This window comes from Tamandua tetradactyla, chromosome 12, assembly GCF_023851605.1.
Source record: "Tamandua tetradactyla isolate mTamTet1 chromosome 12, mTamTet1.pri, whole genome shotgun sequence".
NCBI lineage: Eukaryota > Metazoa > Chordata > Mammalia > Pilosa > Myrmecophagidae > Tamandua > Tamandua tetradactyla.
The window spans coordinates 52,057,054-52,077,882 of NC_135338.1; the positions used below are offsets into that span (position 1 = coordinate 52,057,054).

Genomic DNA, 20,829 nt, shown 5'->3' on the forward strand with positions numbered 1-20,829 from the left:
GTCACTAGGAGACAAAGACCAAGGCCTTCCAGGAACATATGCAGAAAGGCAACGCTTCTCCTTCTACTACAGGAGTCCCAGAGCCTCAAGGAGTTTTAAAAAGATAAAATCCAAAACAACATAGAGATTCCCAAAGTCCAGAGGCTGCAGCAGGTGATCCCTTGCTGGGGTCACCGTCATTGGTCAGAACTGGAGGATGGGGAGGACAGGGGCCTCGGGAAATGGACAGACGTGGGCTCAGTCCCCTAGCTCTGCCGTTGGACAGGATTCCTGGGGAGCTTGGTTTCTCTGAGGTTCCATCTCCTCATCTTAGAGACGGGAACTAATGCCACCTTGAGAAGGTGAAGCCTGAAGGAAGGCACATACAGGAGGAGCCGTAGTAGCTGTCCGCCACCTTCCAAGCAGGCACTTAAGTTACTACTAAGATGACAGTAGTGGCAAACAGCAATGTTCTGGAATACTCAGACACACACCCCCTATACTTAACCCCTTCCTTGTGGGGCCTCAGGCTAGACCCTGGGGATGAAGTACAAAATACTTTTAGGACAACATCAGGGTACAAACCCCCTCGCTGCAAAAAAAAAAAAAAAAAAAAAAAAAAAGCATGCCAATTGTGTTCTAAAAGATTAAAGGTTAAATTTTCTGAATATACTCTATTCTGTTTTTTCTTTCATTTGTGCTCTGCTGTGGTTACCCTTCACATCTTCTAAACTCTTAACCACCAACTCTGAATGTACACTAGGGTTTCACAGCTACGTCCTGAATTCACCTCCTAATTCCAGCTGGCTGTCCCCGATCCTCTGGGCCCCTGGAAGGAGGTGCCCCTGGGGCCACCAGGACAGCTGCCACTGGTAGACCCGGAAGGAGGAGTTAAATAGACCTGGGAATTTAAATGATCTATAAACTGTGGCATCCAGACCCCTCCTTTACTATGTGCCCTCCCTCGCTGCCCTCCCCCAGCCCCCATCAAAACAAACAAAAAACACCAAGGCCAAAAATTTGGGAAGAAGAGTGTTATAGATATGCTGCTTTGAGGTCCTGGCTTCAACCTCCTAGAGCAGGGAAGGAAACCTCAGTTAGTCAGAATTAAGGAGAATCTTTTCAAAGGGAAAAAGAAAGGATGAAGGCTTCACTGGTCACATTTCCAATTAATTTCTGTTTAAGAAGGCTGTTTGAGTTTAAAAGGTTTGTCAAAGTGGCTTTGCCTTTAGAAATCAATTTATCCCACCCTTTGAACCCCACAGTCTACAAGAGATTGAGCGTTTTCCATACAGGTAAGGCAAAAGCAGGTGCATTTCAGAGTCCACTCCAGCCTGTCACATAAACCTGCCCCTGGGAAGTTCTCTGGCTGGCACTGGACTCTCGTGTTGGAGAGGGGAGTTGTACAACTTCTTTCAGAAACCATCAGTTCATGGAACGGCAGCGAGGAATCCAAGCATAAACCAGCAAGTATTAGGACCACTCTTCAGCCAGCATTTATTGTGCTCCTAGACCCTGGGAAGGGTCAAAGGCCACCAGTGTCCCTGCCATTAGGAAGCCTGTCATCCAAAGGGGGACACAGAGAAAGCAACTGAGAGCAGAGAGCTGAGCAGTGTGAAGATGCTGGTAATACAAATAATTAAAAAGGTTCAGAGTCAGCACAAGCTTCACAGAGACAGACAAAGGATAGTGCTCCAGGCAGGAAAAACCCCATAAGCAAAGGCTTAAGTCCAGGGGAATGGGTGCATGTAGAGGGAGGCCATTTAGAGCAACCACCCAGGAGCAAAGGTGGTATCTTAGCCAGTACTCACCAGGCAACAGCGCTGTAAAATGCAGCTAAGCATTTTGCAAGCCCTTCTTCTCTTGCTGAGTCCGGTCACAACCCAGTGAGTTCAGTCCAGGTATTATCACATTTGAGAAAGGAGGAAATAGCCTGGAGGGATTGGGTCACTTGCTCCAGGATGGGCCACTTGTTTCAGTTCACTCCAGTGTGTGTGTGTTGGGGGGTGGGGGGAAGTGGGAGGACACCCTGGGAGGCCTGCAGGGAGCATGGGTTCAGGAAGGGATTCCCACTTGCTGCAGAGGAAATGAGAAGCCTGGGAGAGGCTGAGCAGGACAGGGCGGGTGGGGGAGAACACTGTCCTAAGCCCCTCCTTCCCATCCCTGCCCCGGACGAACAAGCAGAGGTCGCCTGATTTTATATCCCAAAGGAAGAGACAGGGCAGGTGGGGAGAAGGGAAGATGGACAAATCTAAACCCTTTGTCCTTCCAGGTGAACCACACATCTCAGCGCCATCTGGTCTCTGCAGATGGATGAGTGGCTTTGGATGAAATGCCTCAGAGGGCTATAAAAAGAGCCCAAAGTTATCAGAAACCACAACTCTTCTTTCTTTTGGCACTTCAACCATGGGACAACCACATCTGTGGTTCTTGAGCCATTTCCACCTGAAAAATTCAGATGTGCGTGCTCTATCCTACAAATTCTAATGTCATAAATTCTCTCTCTCACACACACACACCCATACCAAAAAATACCAAAACTGCTCCAAAGTTTCTGAGCTATAATTCTATAATTCTATAACTTAAAGGGAAAGAAACTAACCTGACTGGCTGTAAGGACGGGAAAAGAGCCTGGAAAGAAGGCATTTGTTTTTCAAGTTTTAAAGTCATTAGACCTAAACATCAGAAAGCTCAAGGGAGCCAAGCTGGCTAGACAAAGATGAAAACAATCAATCAAATTTCTACCCCCCAGGGACCCAGCCTCCAGCACCTGACATATGGCATCTCCATCAACAAAGCAAACACCACATGAAAAGCCTGCAGGTTGGCGTGAAAGCAGCAGGGGCCCCTGTAAGAGTGGGATTCAAAAGGCACCAGGACCCCTCCTCTATTCACCCCTGCTAGGTGTCAGGTAGTCAGGGACACAGAGTGAATAAGGAAGGTCCTCCCTATCCTCCAATTACTCTAGAAGAATAGAATGAATAAGGCAGACCTCTGTCCTCCAATTACTTAGCCTAGAAAGTGGTAAGAGGTTAGGGCCTCTGCGGGGTCATTCTGGCCTAGCGAGGATCTGGGCCAGGGCAGAGTGCAAGGAGCCCCCTGAAGTGTTCCCTGAATGCACAACTTAGTCTCTGAATTAACTACTCCACTGAGTCATGCCTTATATTGTTAGATATCTTGTCATTAACTCTCAATGCCAGTAGACTGTCTCTAGGCTGGAGTGATCAGTACAAACAGAAGAAAATGACCCAGCACCCACTTTTGAGGGTACATACAATCATGAGGATTCAATGAGATAATGTATGTAAGCCACTCAGTACACTGTAAAGCATGCAGTGAGTTTAAGCAAATGAACAGAGAGGAGAAAAAGTCTGGGTGATGTCAAACATGTCTGTGTGTGTGCGTGCGCATGCGTGCACGTGCGTAATCCAATCAGATCAGAGGATGCTACTCCCGGAAGGGAACTTCGATAAGCTACTCACTAATAAGTGAGCCGAGGCCCACAGAGGTGGACCCGCCCATAACACCAGTCTACCAGCTGGTGTCCAGATGCATTCCTTACTCTGGACACCAGTGCATGGAGTAGCTCAGCTGGACACCTGTGCACAGAGTAGCTCAGCTGGACACCCATGCACAAAGTGGCTCAGGGTTCTGTGTGCCCATAAGCTCATTCACCAACCAGCAACCGAGCAGTTAACGCTGCGTAAAAATACCAATGCAGGTCCTGGCTTCCAAAACCCGAGGCGGGGCTGGACCTGCCAGCATGGTCCCTGTACAAGGCCCTCAATTACCACTGTCTACAATCCTCAGAGGCAGGAACTACAAATATGTCCACTTTTTCAGATAAAAAGGCTCAAAGAGATGAAAAACTTGCCCAAGGCCACATACACGGGGGATGAGCTCAAAGGAACCAAAGGCAAAACATGTGTCTCTGCAGACAGAAAGGTTTGTGGCTATTTGTTTTTCTTTAAATGTGTGTCTCTTGACTCCCCAGTTCTCTATCTACACCAGCAGCTGTGCCCCCTCCATCTGAAGAATACAGATTAATAAGGCCACCCCTGCCAGACAGTCTGGAAATGTGAACTATTGGTTACTGGTCACTGCTTCAAGGAACTAAATTATTTCACAAGCCTCGCAACAACTAAAAGGTATGACCCCTAACTTACAGGTGAAAAGTAATACACCTAAATCACACTGCTAATCAGTGAAAGACTGGGCCTGGAACTGGAACTCAAGTTCCTAGACCCTTGAAAGGATTAACTGCCCAAGTTGGCAAACTGGTGAGCTCTCCCTGGTTCAGAGCCTACTACTTACCTCCTGGCTTGTTCACCCCTCTCTGGCTCCACCTTCCTGGCCTTCAGGAAAGCAGAGAGGTAACCCTACAGATCTCACCTGATTCCACTCAGCAAAGGCCAACCTCATACCCCAAGCAGAGAAAGCAATACTAATTTCCCCCTTCAAGCCAGCTCTGGCACCAGAAGTGCCCAGGAGGCCACCAGTGGAAGCAATGGTGGGAGATTTCTTGCTGAAGTTGCACCAACAAGTGGCCGGGAAGAGTGGCCTTATATTTAGAATGGCACCCCTCTCCCTTTAACCTGCTGAAATCCCAAGAGCAAACTAATAAAACCCTTGCAGGTATACCTGGTAGCCTCCTCTTTTCCCTCCCCAGCCCTAAAAATATCATCAATAAACTCTCAGTTGGAGGGTACAGGGTGTGGCCTCCTCCACGCATCCACATTAATGGCTGAACCCACCAAGTCAAGTCATGTACTTCCTCATCCTCTGTCCTTGCCCTCATTACTCGAAAAGTAAGACCGGCATGTGTAGGGAAGCCATCTGAAACATCTTCAATGACCACGGCGCTAAACGTCACAGCAAAGGAGCAGAAAAACTCTGCCTTTCCAGAAAGAACAGCTGAATACCAAAAACTGTTATTAGCCCTGGAAGGCAGCCACGCAGTTGGCTTTATGGAGGGGCAAAGCGTGCCTGGGCAAGTTCTTCGGAGACTCCTTCTCACAAACCAGTTATAACATCAAACACGCTAATCTTGGCATTTAACACCAAAACCCAAGGCAAGGGTGAGAATCTTATTTTCTTATTTTTTGAACTTGAAGAATCTATTTCCCGCCTCTTTGTCACAAAAGGGACAGGTACCTCTTCCCACTTCCAGTGTTTAGGGTTCTATAAAATAAATTGTGTCTTACTTTCATTCATACCAATATAACTGAGTTCTCTCAGCACCAGATTCCCACAGGTACTGTGCTGAATTTAAGACAGACAAGACCTGACTCAAAACAGGGCCATGTAGCACCATCAACGGAAGTACAGTTCACTCTTGGCACTTGAGACCTTAACATTCATGGTTGGACCCAGTGGACCCTGAGGGTCAGGATATGTGAAGTCTGTAATTTTGCTGGAAGCACTAATTCAGACCATTTGCCCTATAGATTGAGAGTGAGAGTTCCACTCCCCAACCAACACAGCTTTGTGCACCACACCCTACCTGGTGCCAAGGGCTCAGAAGCACAATTCTTTTTAAAAGAATGACCATGAATTAAGAGTGAAAACTGAGCAAAAGGTGAAAAAGTTATTCTTTCACATGGTGAGACTGGGTGACCAGAAACTTGACTCTGGAAAGAAATGCTGATCAGAGGAAAGAGAGGGACCTGGGTAGAGACGTCTGGATCTGCCACCGTAAGGGCTGGAGCAGGTCTCTGGGCTGGGCCGTTGAGACTGTGTGCCTAGGCATTCAGGCCCAGAGCTGCACAGGGAAGACCCAAATGAGGTGTCAGCCCGCAGGGACCTCAGGTGGCTCTTGCAACACATGGGGGCAAAAGGTAGGGCTTCTGAGCCAAGAGCACCCACCTTTAATCTGGCAGGTCCTGGGAGAGAGGGAAAACTAGCGACTCAAGGTCTAGACTGAAGGCCAGGAGGAGGTGCCCAGTGAGACCAGAAAGGCTGGGTCTGAAGACCTTTGTGAAAGAACTGGGAGGCCAAAGTCTGTAGACTGTCCCTGCCTTCAGCCTCCCAGTCCTGGCTGAATTCCAACGCCACTAATTACAGCAGACCCACCTTTCGCCCCTCCCCACTGCCTGCAATTAGCCCTGATTCTCAGCTTCCTGCGGGCTGGGGGTGTGGGGGGGAGGTGGTAAGTAGGGAGGGTGAAGTCTGAGCCCAGCTGCTGCCTGCCTGCCACCCTTCCTCCCACCACCCAACCCCGGAAATGGTGGCTTCAGAGGGCGTGAAGCAACCCAGTCCCTTCCTCTGGGGCACCCAGATGGTGTGAAATCTGGTTAACAAGAGGGAGTCCCAAAGGGAGACCCCAGGATGCAGGCACCCAGCCGGCAGACCATGCGCGGATTCTGGCTGAGATCCACCCCACCCCACTGGCAAACACCCATGCCAAAGATACTAAAAGCCTCTGCCAGCCTTCACCCAACAGTGGCAAGGCCCATGGCAAGTCCCATCTCTACACCATTCTAGAAAGCTCAGTGTTTAGAAAGATGTTTCCCCATGCAGCCAACAACCAAGAAAATTGGGGGCTTCCAGGGGCTGTTTCCTTATCTTACTCTATGAGCCTTGGCCTCCCAATCTGTAAAAGAGGAATAGTAATTTCCTCCTTGCAATGCTGATATAATGATTAAAATAGACAAGGCTCTAAAGCTCCTAGCAGAGGGCCTGGCTCCCGTGGGCTCCCTCCCTTTCCTCTTCTCTCCACCTTCTGATTTAGGCAGAGCTGAGCTCCGAAGTTCCTGGTTGCTATTCAGGGTGCCTTGGCAGCATTTCTCATAAAAACAAAAAGGAGGAAAAAGAAGGGAAATGAAGTTCAACTGGCAGCCCCTGGTCAGCGTCCAGGAAGGTCTGGGAATGTGGCACAGCCCCAGGGGTCCTCGGCTCCTGTTTGTCCATCCCTCCCCCAGGAAGACCATGAGGCTTGACAGACACAGGGAGGGTCACCGGTCAGGGGTAAACACCTTCTGCTAAGTGTAGAAAGGGGAATTCCCTGAAAGCTGCCACCACCAGAACCCCGTGCCCCCAGCTCCTCATCCTCTAGCCCAGTTCTCCACCAATTCAGCCCGCTTGAGCCCCACCCAGAAGCTTGGCAGGGGGAAAAGGGGCGTCAGCATTTCTGGGCCTGGGAAAGCTTTTTATTGTCCCCTCAGATGCTTGCCCACCCTTCTGTGGTTGCTCCCCTCTCCCAGGGCATTCTCCTCTCTGCTGACCACTTCCCCATCTTGTCCTGCCCTCCCACTTCATGGGGGTCTCCTCACAGGCTCCTCTAACCCCAAGGGTCTCTCAGAGCTTCCACCTCGGCTGGAGCTGGTCTCACCCCCACATCCTCATTCTGTGACTCCTGCCCCAACCCAACCATGAGTCAGACGCCTGCATCTCCTCTCAGACTTCTCTCCTAACCCCCAGCCCATGTGCCCCAGCTGTACCCCCAGCTAGGTTCCCTCCTCCTCATCCACAGCCCCCAGCCTCACCCCAATGAGCATCACCAGCAGCCCCAGCGGGCTTCTGCCCGCTCACCGCCCACACCCAGGCTGGCCCATCCACCCGCCAGTCTCCTCTGCCACTGCCTGGTCCTGACCCCCCGAGCTGCCCCACCTCCTACTCCCTCCCAATGTCCATCTGTTCTGAATATGGACGCCCACTTTCTGTCTCATACTTTCTCTTAAAAATTCTCCTGAGACTCCTTCAGGATAAGGTTCAAATCCGTTAGCACGGCATCTGTCTAGAGCCTCACCCAGCACCACTCCCGATGAGCACCCCAACCTCTGGCCACTCAGGTTTTGCAGCTCTGCAGGTGCTGTTCCCTCTCCTAGGACACCCGCTTTTTGCCAGACTAGCTCCTGACTAATTCTGCAAGTGTCACCCCTTCGGGAATCTCTCGGTAACCCCTTCCCTCCCCAAACCGGGGGGCCCCTGAGGCCGCATCCAGTCCTGCATCCGGGTCCTGTGCGCATGTGGGTGCCTGGCCTCCCCCCTCCCCCACACCCCAAGCAGGGAGAAGAGTCTTAAGAACAAGAAAGAAACAGAAAGAGAAAAGAATAAGGTGACCCTGGCAAACCACAGTCACCAATCTGGGCACCACAGCTTCCTCATCCTATACTTCATCACGGCACACAGGAGAGAATGCAGGAACGGGAAATGAGAGGAAAGAAAGAGGAAAGGAGGGGACCACATAGGCCACGGACCTCCGCAAGCCCTCACTGCGGTTTTCACTTTCCGCTGCAGCCTGATGTGGGACCCTGAAGGCCCCTGACATGGATGGGGCCGGGCCTCGGGCTGTAGGACAGGAGAGCCCTGCCTGGGCCAGCACCTACCCTCACCGTGCACCCGCCAGCTCACCAATCTCCTGGGGCAGTTCTGCCCAACAGATTCCAGAACAGCAGTCAGTAACTCTGTTACTGTTCACAGAGACTCCTGGTAAGGATAATTTCAGAACTTTGGCTGGGTGATAGAGACACAGAAGCCTGGGGCATTTGGTAGCCATCAGGAACACTGCAATTTTAACAAGCGCCTTCACAATGGGGAAAGGGCAAACTATTCTGGCAAAAAAAAAAAAGCACAGAAGTCCTGTAAATAAGGCAATTTGGGCAATTGTGAACGCCCTCAGAGTATATAGAGCCTCTGACCCAGGAATTCCATGCTAGGAATTTATCCTAGGAAAGTAAAAACATTTGTGGAAAATGTAGGTGCCAAGTACGTGCATGGTAGTATTGTTTATAACTGAGACTTTAGGAATAACTCAGGGTCAATGATGAAATTGACCCATGTAGATGCTAAAATTCACGACATAAAAGAATATTTAATGACATGGGAAAATGCACAGGTAAAAAAAAAAAAAAAAAAAAAAGCAGCAGTGTTACAAATTGAGTTGTGTCCCCCTAAAAGATATGTTCAAGTCCTAAATCCCCATCTGGGGACTGACCCTATGTGGAAATAGGATCTCTGAAGACCATCAGGATGAGACCAAACTGGAGGAGAGTGGGCCCTAATCCAATATGACTGCTGGCCTTATAAAAGGAAGAAATTTGGACTGACAGACAGAGACCCAGTTATGCCACAAGCCAGAGAATGCCATGGGTCACCTGCCACCCTCCTCCAGAGCCCCAAAGACATAAGGGAAGCACGGCCCTGCTGACACGGTGATTTCTGACTTCTTGCCTCCAGAATGGTGAGACAGTAAGTTTTTGTGGTTTTAAGCCACGCAGTTTGTGGTGCCTTGTTATGGTAGCCCCAGGAAATGAAGACCAGCAGGTTACAAAGCAGTATGAACTGTTTGACCCGCACTTTGAAAAATACACACAATATTAACAGTTACTACTAGGAGGTGAGTGATGTGCAAATTTAATTTTCTTTATATTTTCCCATTCTGCAATCAGAGGTGTATTTATGATCAAGATGTCCTCGGAACATAGATATAAGCTACAAAATCAAGACTGTATCACAGGCTTTCTCTCTAACCCATTTTAAAGTCAAAAGTAATTTCACCTCCACAAATTCAACACAACGCATTATTCATAAACCAAATCCCACTTGTACCTATAGATATGGCCTGAAGGGCCTGTAAGTTCCCTTTAACACTCACTATCCATCAAAGCAAAGAACCTGCTAAGGAGTTTTAACTTTCACTAAAACCTTAGTCCACACAAACAAAACAGAGCTGGGAGAGTTTATTATGTTGTTCCCAGCAACAGTGTCAAATGTACATTTCCTTCTATTCTTACCTTTGACACAAGTCATTCATTTTTCAAACTAAGTATGCATGTTTCTACAGATAATTCTAATTTTTAGTGGTCCGCCCAAGCTTATCTATATTGCAACTACCACAGATGGAGACCACAGCACAGAGATCTCAAAAACAAGGCTGAGCAGGGGGAAAATGAGCATGTTTCCACAGATGGAAATTGTCTTCTTTGTAAGATCACACAAAGCAGTACTTATGTGTGGTTGTGTATGGACATGTATGGATACATGGCAAGAGTATTAAAAATGTGACCTGGATGCCCACCCAAATGAATGACAGTGGTGGTTACCTCCAAGAAGGAAGGGAAAGGTCAGGCATAGCAGGGACTGCTACCTTATCAGAAAGGTTTCATTTCTTAAGAAAAAAAAAAAGGTATGCAGCAAATAAAAAATATTCACATATGCTCACCTTGAACAATGGTTATTACATGGGTGCTCATTATAACTGTTTGCACTGTCTTAGTTTTACTTTTTCATAGAAAAGAGATACATAAGACAAGGCTGCCCTGGGCTGCACTTATTCTGATGTTCTCTTTGGGATACAGGACAACACTCCAGGCCCACGCTGGCCTTTTGACCATGGGAAGAGACCGGAAGTCAAAGGAGCTGAGTCCAAGGAGCACTTAAAACAAAAACTCCTCAAGTTGACCTAAAGTCTAAATGCTGGATGTCTCTGGTCATCATGGGATTATGGATTTCCAAGGACTAGAACCCCTTCACTTGACAGGTAAGAAGGCACAGACTCAGGGCAGTGAAGCAGGTTGTCCAAGGCAGACAGCGAGAACCAGCCTCGCAGCCACTGCAAGGTCAGGGAAGAAAGAAGCTCAAAAAAATTTCTCATTTCTTAATAAATCCTGTAGGTAGGTGCCTGGCTTCTTTTTCTTTAAGTCCCTATATCCACCATGGCATCCTCAGGGTAGTTGTGGACTCAACGACAGAGATATACCTCTCTATCACACACACCAAATCGACCGGGGCCACTGTTTGAAGTGCTTCCCACGTGACGCCACAGGTGCCCACAGGAGAGGGACCACAGCAGCACACAGTGTGCAAGCGCCAAAGAATAAACACACGTGCTGCACGGGGATACCTGCTACATTTGCCTTGTAAAAATGAGCCATTCTAAAAACCAAAGGGCTTATTAAAAAAAGACTCAGATGAAAAAGGGCTGGGCCATTAAATGAGTACAAGCAGCGATGTAAAACAAGCAGGAGGCTTGAGGCAGCATGGAGTGCTGGTCCAGGCTCGCTGTCCTCCAGTCCTCCTGGCAGGTGTCCCATTTGGGGGTGCCTGTACCTAGAGCTGGTGCCCCCACCTTGGGGTGATCAGCTTTTTCTTCCTTAAAATGTGGAGACTGAACCAGGCTCTTTCCAAGGTCCTGCCCACCTCCAGCTTTCCCGGCCCCTTCCCAGCAACTCCGCCCTGCCTCCCCCCAGCTCCCACTGCATCTTCTCTCTCCCCACCTTGGGTGGCTGCTAGGCTGCCCCTGTCCCAGGGGAAGAGAAGATGTGTACACGTCAAATGTGTTAGAGGGGAGAAACTTAGGGAGAACTCCTGAGCTCTTCTGCCCCAGGATCGACAGATCAAGACTCATGCTGATGTCACTAGAAATGCCCTAACCCCAGGCAGGGGCCTGAGATTCTACCTGCTGGTTCTAACAAGTTCCCAGGTGATGGTGATACTGCTGGTCCAGGGACCACATGGGGAGCACTTCTGCCCTAACCCAGTGGTTCCCAATCCTCCTGGTATGTAATGATCAGACTCGAGCAACAGGGGAATTTTTGAAAATGCAGATTCTAGGGCCCCACCCCTGAAGGCCCTGATGGAGCAGGTCAGGGAAGAGGACTGAGAATCTGGCTTAGACACTGGTCAAAATGGCCCCAGACTCGAGTCAGACCTGGCCACGCTGATTTTCACTCACCTTCTGCCCTATACCCCAGAAAAAGGAAACTTTTTCAGTTTCCTCGCGAAATAAGCCCATGCTATTCAAGAGAAGCCCCTCTCTTCCAAACTGTCCTGCCTCCACTGTGCTTAGGAAAGGAGGAGTCAGCAAGGGGGTGAGAAAGGCCTTTGGGCAAACAAGACCCAGGGCTAGATTTCCTTGACCTTGTGTGCCCCACGGAAAAGCCATGGTCAAGAGTGAGTCTCAAACAGGGTGACCTCGCATTCTCCCTGGCCACCCAGTCAGGGTAGGGAACAACATTCAATTCACTTTATTTCCAAGCCCTCACCACCCGGAGGGCTGCGTTGGAAAATACTCCTGAATGCCCCTTTACAATAATAGCCAATTATGTTTATGCTATAATATCAGGTGAGAGAGGAAAAAAGGCCGGATATCCAATTGTATATATGGCACAACCACGATGCATAAAACAAAAACTATTCATGCAAAAACTGGAAGGAAGCACTAAAAATGTTAATAGTGATTGTCTTTGGGTGGCAGGATCAATGGGTGGTTCTTTTTGCTTTCTACTTGTTTGTTTTCCAAACTGTTTATACGGAACACATCCTACTTACATGATGGGAACCTAACTTTGTTATAAAAGAAATGTGAGAAGCAAAAAATGCACAGCAGAACACTTCATAATCGGTGTCAGCTCTTACATAAGCATCTTTGCCAGCTCTCTCCAAGGGAGCAGGGCTAAGAGACAGTGACCACCTGGACACGGTGAAACGGCAGTGAGGGCTCCTGCAGCAACCAGAGCCCTGCGGGAACTGGGCCCAGCAGATGCTCCACACTGGGTAACCTCACCAGGCCCCTCCACTGGCCTCAAACCATCAACCGCTGCAAAAGCACAAAGTAGGAGCCACTGCTGGCCTCCTCACATGGCAGGGAGCTCCCCAAGTCTGAAGCTCCTGAACTCCAGAGCCAAGAGAAAGGCACAGCACAGGAAGCTGAGTGCCAAGAACAGGTCTCTGAGGCAGAATCTGGCCACGAGCTTAGTGAAACCCTGGCTTGACTCTCGAACAGGCTTGGATTTAAGCAGTGGTTCTCAAGTTGTGTTCCCTGGGGTCCTGAGAGTCCACAGAGATGCCCTGGAAGGAGAGGACAGTGCTGAGCAGGTGGCCCCTAAGTTAATCAGAGCATCTAGGGACTTCACAAGGGATTTCAAGAAAGATCATCGAGGGGTGGGGACAAAATTAGACTGCTAAGAAAAAGCCTGAAAACCAGGGTTCCCGGACATACAGTTTAAGTCCATTTAAAGATCATAAACATAACCAAAGAGTCTCAGTCACCCTTCCCAAGGCTGGGATGGGGCCTGCTCACCTGCTCCACTGACCTTACCCCCACCAGGCACAGGGAGCACTTGAAAAGTAGACACATCCCACCAGTACTCCTGTTTCCAACCCCAAGACTTGCAGATGAACTTCTGCTGTCCCTTCTCTCCCTCAACCCTCTGAATTACTCCTGTACAAAGACCTACTGAGCCAGGGGGCTGTGGACAGTAACCAAAGCAGGAATCCCCCTTGCGGAGCGCATGCTGGAGGGTCCCCACACAACCGGGTGCTTGGAGCTGAGGCTGTGCACACAGCTCAAGGAATGTTTGCAGAGCTGTGTAAAAAGTAAAGCGACAGCAACCTCTGACCCGTATCAAGATGCCCCCAAAAAGGGTTCAAGTGAAAACAAACCAAGCGCCAGCAAGCAGACACCTAAACACAAACACCATGGCTCCACAGCTTCCCCATTCCAGCGAGGACACTCCAGGATGTCCGTCAGAACTTCTGAAGGACCACAGAACCGCCCCTACCTGGTAGTAGGTCTTGATGTTTCTCACCAAGATGGTCAAGTTCTGAATACGAAGGTTCACATCGTTGTTGACGTGCTTGTTGAGGCGTTGATTGGAAGGCCTGGGATCTCTAAGGAAAGAGACAGGAGAATGGACATAGCACCTGCCACTGTTTGTACCCTTTCTTTCCCAGCCGTGATCAACTACTTACGTCCTCCCCAAGCCTAGCAATGACTAGGCCCTGGGAGCGTGGCTTGTGCCAAGTCCTGGTTCTGCCACAGCAAAGCCACGACCTTAGGCAAGCCTCAATACCTCTCTGTCGCCTACCTCCTTCACAGGCCTGTTTTAGTTTCAGTGATATGGCAAGTATAAGCACCCACTGTCAGCAGCACCCCTAAACTACCACATGCAAATGTAGACACAAAAAGTTATATCGTATAAAAAAATCAATAACCTAACCAAAAATATATTTCAAGAGTAAAAAGATTAAAAGTTTCACAAATCAAAATATGTGAAATATCAAGAATATTAGAAAAAGGGCGGGGGAAGGTACAAGAAACAACTTAAACCAATGAAATCATTAACGCTCCATTTAACATGAGTCATGGGGGGGCCCCCCCTTTCCCCCACCCCCGGCCTGTGTTGGTCTTGGGCTGGTTCTGCCAGTGATGTACATTTCGGGGGCACAATCAGTCTGGAAAAGACCAACAATCAAGCTATTGCCAGAAATGCTACGAGTAGAGACACAAATAATTCCTATGAGAAACTCCCAAAGTGTCAATTATTTTCCCAGCCCAGGCAAAAGTCAGGTTTGGTTGTGCTGAAAGCAGAAATCTAAATCAAGTGTTTTATACTTTCACATATCTGTGTATGCGACACATTTATCCAAATTCTGTGTCAAAAAATGTCTCCTATGTAAGGAGAGCAGACTCTGGTAAAGCCATGCTTCCCCTGAGGAATATAGCTTTCACTGTCCATACAGTACACCCAGCTTTTCATGACAAAGCACCCCTCCCCCCAATCTTACCATCCCAAGGCACTGCAAAGGACATTTAATTCAAGGGAGGGTCTGTCATCCTAGCCCTGTGATAAGGGTACTGAGCTTTCTGCAGGCCGGTATGACCGAAAAGAGGCAGGCCTCTTCCTCCTTCCTTGGTGTAAGGTTCCTTACAGATAGATGATAGGAGCACAGAAGGGGAGGTTTGGGGGAGTTACAGAAATAAATCCCAATGCCATTTGGCCCATTTGAAGCCAATAATAAGTAAATAATTGACAAGGAGAAAAAAAATCTACAAAGAGAAATCATGACTTCAATTGTTAATGGAAGCACAACGTAGTTTTAATACAAGCTGCTTAAAATGCAATCATAATAAACACTGACTATCCACTATGGGCCCCACACGAGGTATATGCATGCAAGTCCTTTTACATATTACATTAATAATCAACTGTGGATTTTATTCAGTCATACTGCACCCTCTAAAATTGTCACCTGGATCCCTCAGGGCCCAGAGGAACTCTTTTCAAATGCCATGTGACAAGGTTTCTCATTGTTCCCCGCACGGCAGTGGAGTCTGGCCAAGCCATTTGGGTTACATGTTTCTCTTGGAGCCACTCATTACTGAGAAAATAAAGGTTAACAGTTCAGTGGAAATTAATTTAGGAATAGAAGAGGCATTCAGAATTTAAACCACAAAGGCCTCCTTAGCTTCAAAATTCTACCTGGCATGACAAAATAATTCATCTGAAAGGTGCAATTCTCCTTCCTTTACTAGAGATACCTTAAGAGACACGAAGCAATTGCATAAAGTGACAAATGTGTTTCTTAAAATAGCAGAACTTAGAGATCACACAGGGCTTTTCTGTTTTATTGTCATCGTCCCAGCTTCCACATAAGTCAGATGGGATCAAAGGACAGCCAGACTGGGTATGCCGTGGGTGCTCACCCATGAGCAAAGGCCCCACATACAGTAGGGCCTAGGAAAGTCTATGGCTACCCCAGTTTTTGCTCTCTCCCGTGTTCTGGATGCAATCGCTAATGGAAACAGCACTCCCAAAAAACCTTGACGGTTATAGTATTAGTAATTAGGTTAATCATCGCGCCCACTAGTACTCCCTCCTAAGGCTCTCAAGGTAAATAGACGTAATCAGGAAACAAATCAAAATAACTTATCAAGTACAGTTAAGGAAGACCCATCTCCGCTCTGCCAGCACCTCTCTGTGCTGGGTTTGGAAGTGGGAGTCAGGAGACACAGATTCTGGTTCAAGTACCAGAACTAGTCAAAGATCTCTGGGCCTCAGTGTGTCTACCTGTGAAATGACCACAGAGCCAAAGGCAATCATTCCTCGAAACCCAGGCTTGCATTAGCAAACTTGGGACTGAACCGGTACTATATGCCAGGAGGACGACATTACCATAACCACTGCACAATCATATTTCCCTGAAAGCCATCATTAATAAAATCCACCTTTACACTGTAGCCCTACAACATAAAAGCCCTATAGTCGGGTGCGCGGGTGGTTCAGTGGTAGAACACTCGCCTTTTGGGCGGGAGACCTGGGTTTGATTCTCGGACCATGCACCCAACCCCCCCCCCCCCACAAAAGCCCCATAGTCCACATCAGGATCGCAGGACAGGACAGAGACATGGGTACAAGTGTCTGGTAGCTGGTCCAAAAATGGAGCGTTCCAAGTCTAATGTGTGGGTTCCCCAGGGCTTAATTTCATAAAGGCTTCAAACTAGAAAAAAGGGAGGGTTATAATTTAGGTTTATAACATGCACCACCTATCCCCTCCTTTGTGAAAGCCAGCCCCCACGTTGTTCATATTCCAAAGACTTCCTAAATTTAAATCTGACCCGCAGAACTATGCATTGACACTGAGATACCCATAATACATCGTAGATTTTTTTAAAAAAAAAAAGGATGTTAAAAACAGTAGTACAAGCTCATAATTAATACAAAAAATACATTAGGGACGCACATTAATATAGCCTGGAAGACACCAGAAATTTAACATTGCTACCTCTTCATGGTAGAATTATAGGAAACTTTAATTTTGCTTATTTGTATGTTCTTATGCAACTACAATAAACATGAATTTTCTCATGTAATTTTTAAGGATTCAAAACCCCCATGAAGAGTGTCATGTGGTAGCATCAAAAAAAGGAAATTACTTAAGTTCATGAATAAAAAATCTGTTTGCTCCAACACAAACTCATTCAACCCACAAATATTTAACATTTTATCCTCAGTGTGTACATCTGCAAAATGGGAACACTACTCTTTAAGCACAAAGAAAGAAGAATATTATCAAATGCCTTTTAGAAGCTTAAGAAACTCTCTGTACTGGCCTGAGGGTGTTTTGCAGCCTGTATAATTAAGGTATTATCCTTTGCAGCTGGCACTAGCAGTCAGAAAGGAGAGTGAACAAAGAAAACAACGTGGAATTTACCACAGGCCTCCTGAGGGCACAAACTCTCAATCCCAGACCTGAGTTCCCAACTGTACTCACCTGCCATCGAATCGTATCAGGTGTCGGCTCTTGCAAGGGCTGATATACACTGGTGCGTACACACACATGCACACACACACACACCCAGCTCTAGGTCTCATTTTTCATGAAAGATTCCCCCAAGAGTCAAATAATAATAACTGATATCTGTGGGGCACTGTCTATATGCATGATCTGAGTTACTCCTCCACAAATCTTTAAAATATTATCCCCATATCACAGATCAGGAAACTGAGGCTTAAATTTGCCCAGGGAAACAGAACTAGTAAGTGGCTTGCCTGCTTTGAGGCTAGCTTGAGTGAGCATTCTAGGAAAAGGAAAAGTCATCTTCCTAGGACAGAGTGAGAGTTCTGTCCAGTTATTCAGAGACCTTACTTTCATTTTGAGTACCACTAAGTATTCAGAGAAATTGCATTTACAGAGGAGCTACACTCTTTTCCCAGGCATCTCCATCCGTGCCACTTAATGCCTCATGTTCATTCAGGAATTCTCAGACCTGGGCCTCCCACCTGAAAGTGGAGCCGCAGGGCTTCCCTGCTTCCACGCACTGATGTCACCGGGAGCCCAGGCCAAGAAGCAATCCTGCAGCCTTCTTCTGTTGCCAGAGACAATGCCCAGGCCCAGTCATGTGGCCCAACCCCACCTTCCCCTCCTCCAGCCTCCATATGGCTTTGAAGTGTCAGGTAACTTACCTCTCTAGCAACCGGTTAGCAACACTAATCTCCATAATTTCCTTAGGCCCTACCAACAAGGGGAAGATTCATCAAAATGGGAAAACAGCACTCAATAGGATTTTCTAGCATGGGAGATGAGTCAGAATATCCTTCTCATTTACCTGCTAGTAAGCCTGATACCTGCATTTGGCAGGAGTTAAAACAGAGGTACAACCAGTGGGAATTGCAAGCCTAGGACTTGGGTCCCAGAATCCAATTCTGCCCAAGATCTTGCTGGGGGGGGGGGGGGGCTAAGCCTGAGAATCACGTTGTAATTGAAGGGACAAAATCACGGGGGAAAAAGAAGGCTGAAAAAGAAAACAAACTTTCCTGTGGGGTGCCTCGAATCCTTTCTGGATTAAGATGGCCTCTAACTAAATAACTGATACACCTGAGTTAAATGTTAACACATCATCTCATTTAATCCTCACAACCATCTCTTCAGGGAAATTCTTTACTCCCCATTTTACAGATGGAGAAACTGAGGTGCTGAGTGTCCTGCTCAGCATCACAGCGTTAATATGGAGAAGACCTAGGGCTTGAATCCACACTCTCTACCCAGGCTGTCTTGACACTGGGCTGGGGCTCTTTTACTTTTTTTTTTAATTGAGATAATTTTTACATAGAGCAAAAAACACCTATCATTTTTTTTAATTAAAAAAATTTTTTTCAAATACTAAAAAACACCAAACAAAAACAAACATTCTTAACTTTTGATCATTCCGTTCTACATATATAATTAGTAATTCACAATATCATCGCATAGTTGCATATTCATCATCATGATCATTTCTTGGAACATTTGCATCTATTCAGAAAATGAACTAAAAAGAAAACAGAAAAAAATTCATACATATCCTACCCCTTACACCTCCCTTTCACTGATCACTAGCATTTCAATCTAAATTTATTTTAACATCTGTTTCCCCTATTATTCATTTTTATTCCATATGTTTTACTCGTCTGTTGATAAGATAGATAAAAGGAGCATCAGACAAGGTTTTCACAATCATACAGTCATACTGTGAAAGCTATATCATTATATAATCATCTTCAAGAAACATGGCTAGCGGAATACAGCTCTACATTTTCAAGCAGTTCCCTCCAGCCTCTCCATTACATCTTGACTAACAAGGTGATATCTCTTTAATGCGTAAGAATAACCTCCAGGATAACCTCACGACTCTGCTTGGAATCTCTCAGCCATTGACACTTTATTGTGCCTCATTTCACTCCTCCCCCTTTTGGTCGAGAAGGTTCTCCCAATCCCTTGATGCTGAGTCCCAGCTCATTCTAGGATTTCTGTCCCACATTGCCAGGAAGATCCACACCCCTGGGAGCCATGTCCCATGCAGACAGGGGGAGGGTGGTGAGTTTGCTTGTTGTGTTGGTGGGACAGAGAGGCCACATCTGAGCAACAAGAGGTTCTCCTGGGGGTGACTTTTAGGCCTAATTTTAAGTAGGCTTGACCTATTCTCCGTTGGGCCAAGTTTCACACAAACAAACCTCAAGACGGGGGGCTCAGCCTACAGCCCCGGTCGTCCACACTGCCTGCAAGAACATCAAGAACCCAACCTGGGGAAGTTGAACCCTCCCCCTCTCCCACCATTCCCCAAAGGGGACCCCACAAATACCCCTTTATTCACTGTTCAAATCACTCCAGGATTCACTGGGCATCACACCGGACAATCCCACAAAATCTCACGTCCCACTCAAGGTTTCATGCACTCAAGGTATAAAATCAAGCTGTCTACACAAGCTACACTAGGAAATGCACTAGTCAAAATATAAATTTTGTACCAAATAAACATTTTTTTGCTTTAGCCTCACATATAAGTTGAAATTTTAAAATATTAATTACCATCTATTTTCAGCACCCTGCAGTAATGACATTCCTTTGTTCTTCCTCATGCAAAAATATTTTTTAAATTTGTACATTTAGTCACTATCATTGTACACTCAAGGCATTCCTAGATTATACCATCTTGGTCTTTATCGTCTTTCTTTCTTTCTGATTTCACTTGTGCCCCCAGCCCTCCTCCCTCTATCATTCTCACATTCAGCTTCATTCAGTGTTTTAACATAACTGTATTACAGTTAGGTAGTACTGTGCTGTCCATTTCTGAGTTTTTACATGCAGTCCTGTTGCACAATCTGTGTATCCCTTCAGCTCCAATTACCCAATATCTTACCCTATTTCTATCTCCAGATGGTCTCTGTTGCCAACGAAATTCTCCAAGTTTATTCACTAATGTCAGTTCATATCAATGAGACCATACAGTATTTGTCCTTTTGTTTCTGGCTAATTCTCACTCAGCATAACGTCCTTAAGGTCCATCCATGTTGTTACATACTGCATAACTTTATTCTATCTTACAGCTGCATAATATTCTATCGTATGTATATACCACAATTTGTTTAGCCACTCATCTGTTTATGGACATTTTGGCTGTTTCCATCTCTTCGCAATTAAAAACACCTATCTTAAACTACCACTTAATGAGTTTTGAAAAATGAAGCATATCCCAATCAATATAGAGAACATTTCTATCAGCACTCCCCACCAAAGCTCCCCTGTGTCCTCTTTCCAATAAGCACCACCCACTTCCAAAAGTAATCAAGGTTTTGATTTCTATCACTCAAAGTCTGGGGTCGCTGGATCTCCCATGTGCTCCTGGAGATGTCATGCCTACCTCCCCACTCTCTCTGCTCTTTCCTCACTCTGGAAAGCCTCCTATCTAGTTTCACCACTCCCTTCCCTCTGTGTCTGACCCCTGCCAGGGGACCCAGAAACACTGCTTGAGTCCTTATAGAGCTGACAACTTACAAGCTCCCACTTTTGGACTGACCACCTTGGCATATTGCAAAGGCGAAAATAACATCTAAAATTTCCCAAAGAGTGGGGGAAGCCCTTCAACTGAATTTAGCCATGGGCCAAATGTGATCAAGTGATGAGCTCCTAATTCTCAAAGACCCATTCTGACAGGCTTTCCTGATTTATAAGCAAGTGGTAAATGCTTCAGGAATTCCAAAGGTCAGAGAAGAAAGGGAAACAGTCCCAGGGCTTTTGTTCTCCAAGGCCTGGGTGTAAAAGCTGAATGAAAAGGCTGGGTTTACTGCTGTTTTTTTTTAATTAAACAGG

The 20,829-nt window shown here is 46.9% G+C and overlaps 1 protein-coding gene across 2 annotated transcripts in view; it reads right to left on the minus strand.

The window, feature by feature from the left end:
* CCDC88C (coiled-coil and HOOK domain protein 88C) overlaps positions 1 to 20,829 on the minus strand; it is a 149,560-nt gene that overhangs the window by 126,399 nt on the left and 2,332 nt on the right. Inside the window, exon 3 of one of the 2 annotated variants that reach the window (XM_077123347.1) lies at positions 13,482 to 13,590. In XM_077123347.1, the coding sequence (XP_076979462.1) occupies positions 13,482 to 13,590 (109 nt within the window). Of the gene's footprint in view, positions 1 to 1,790; positions 7,402 to 13,481; positions 13,591 to 20,829 lie in introns of those variants that run through there. The other variant, XM_077123348.1, reaches the window with a different exon arrangement.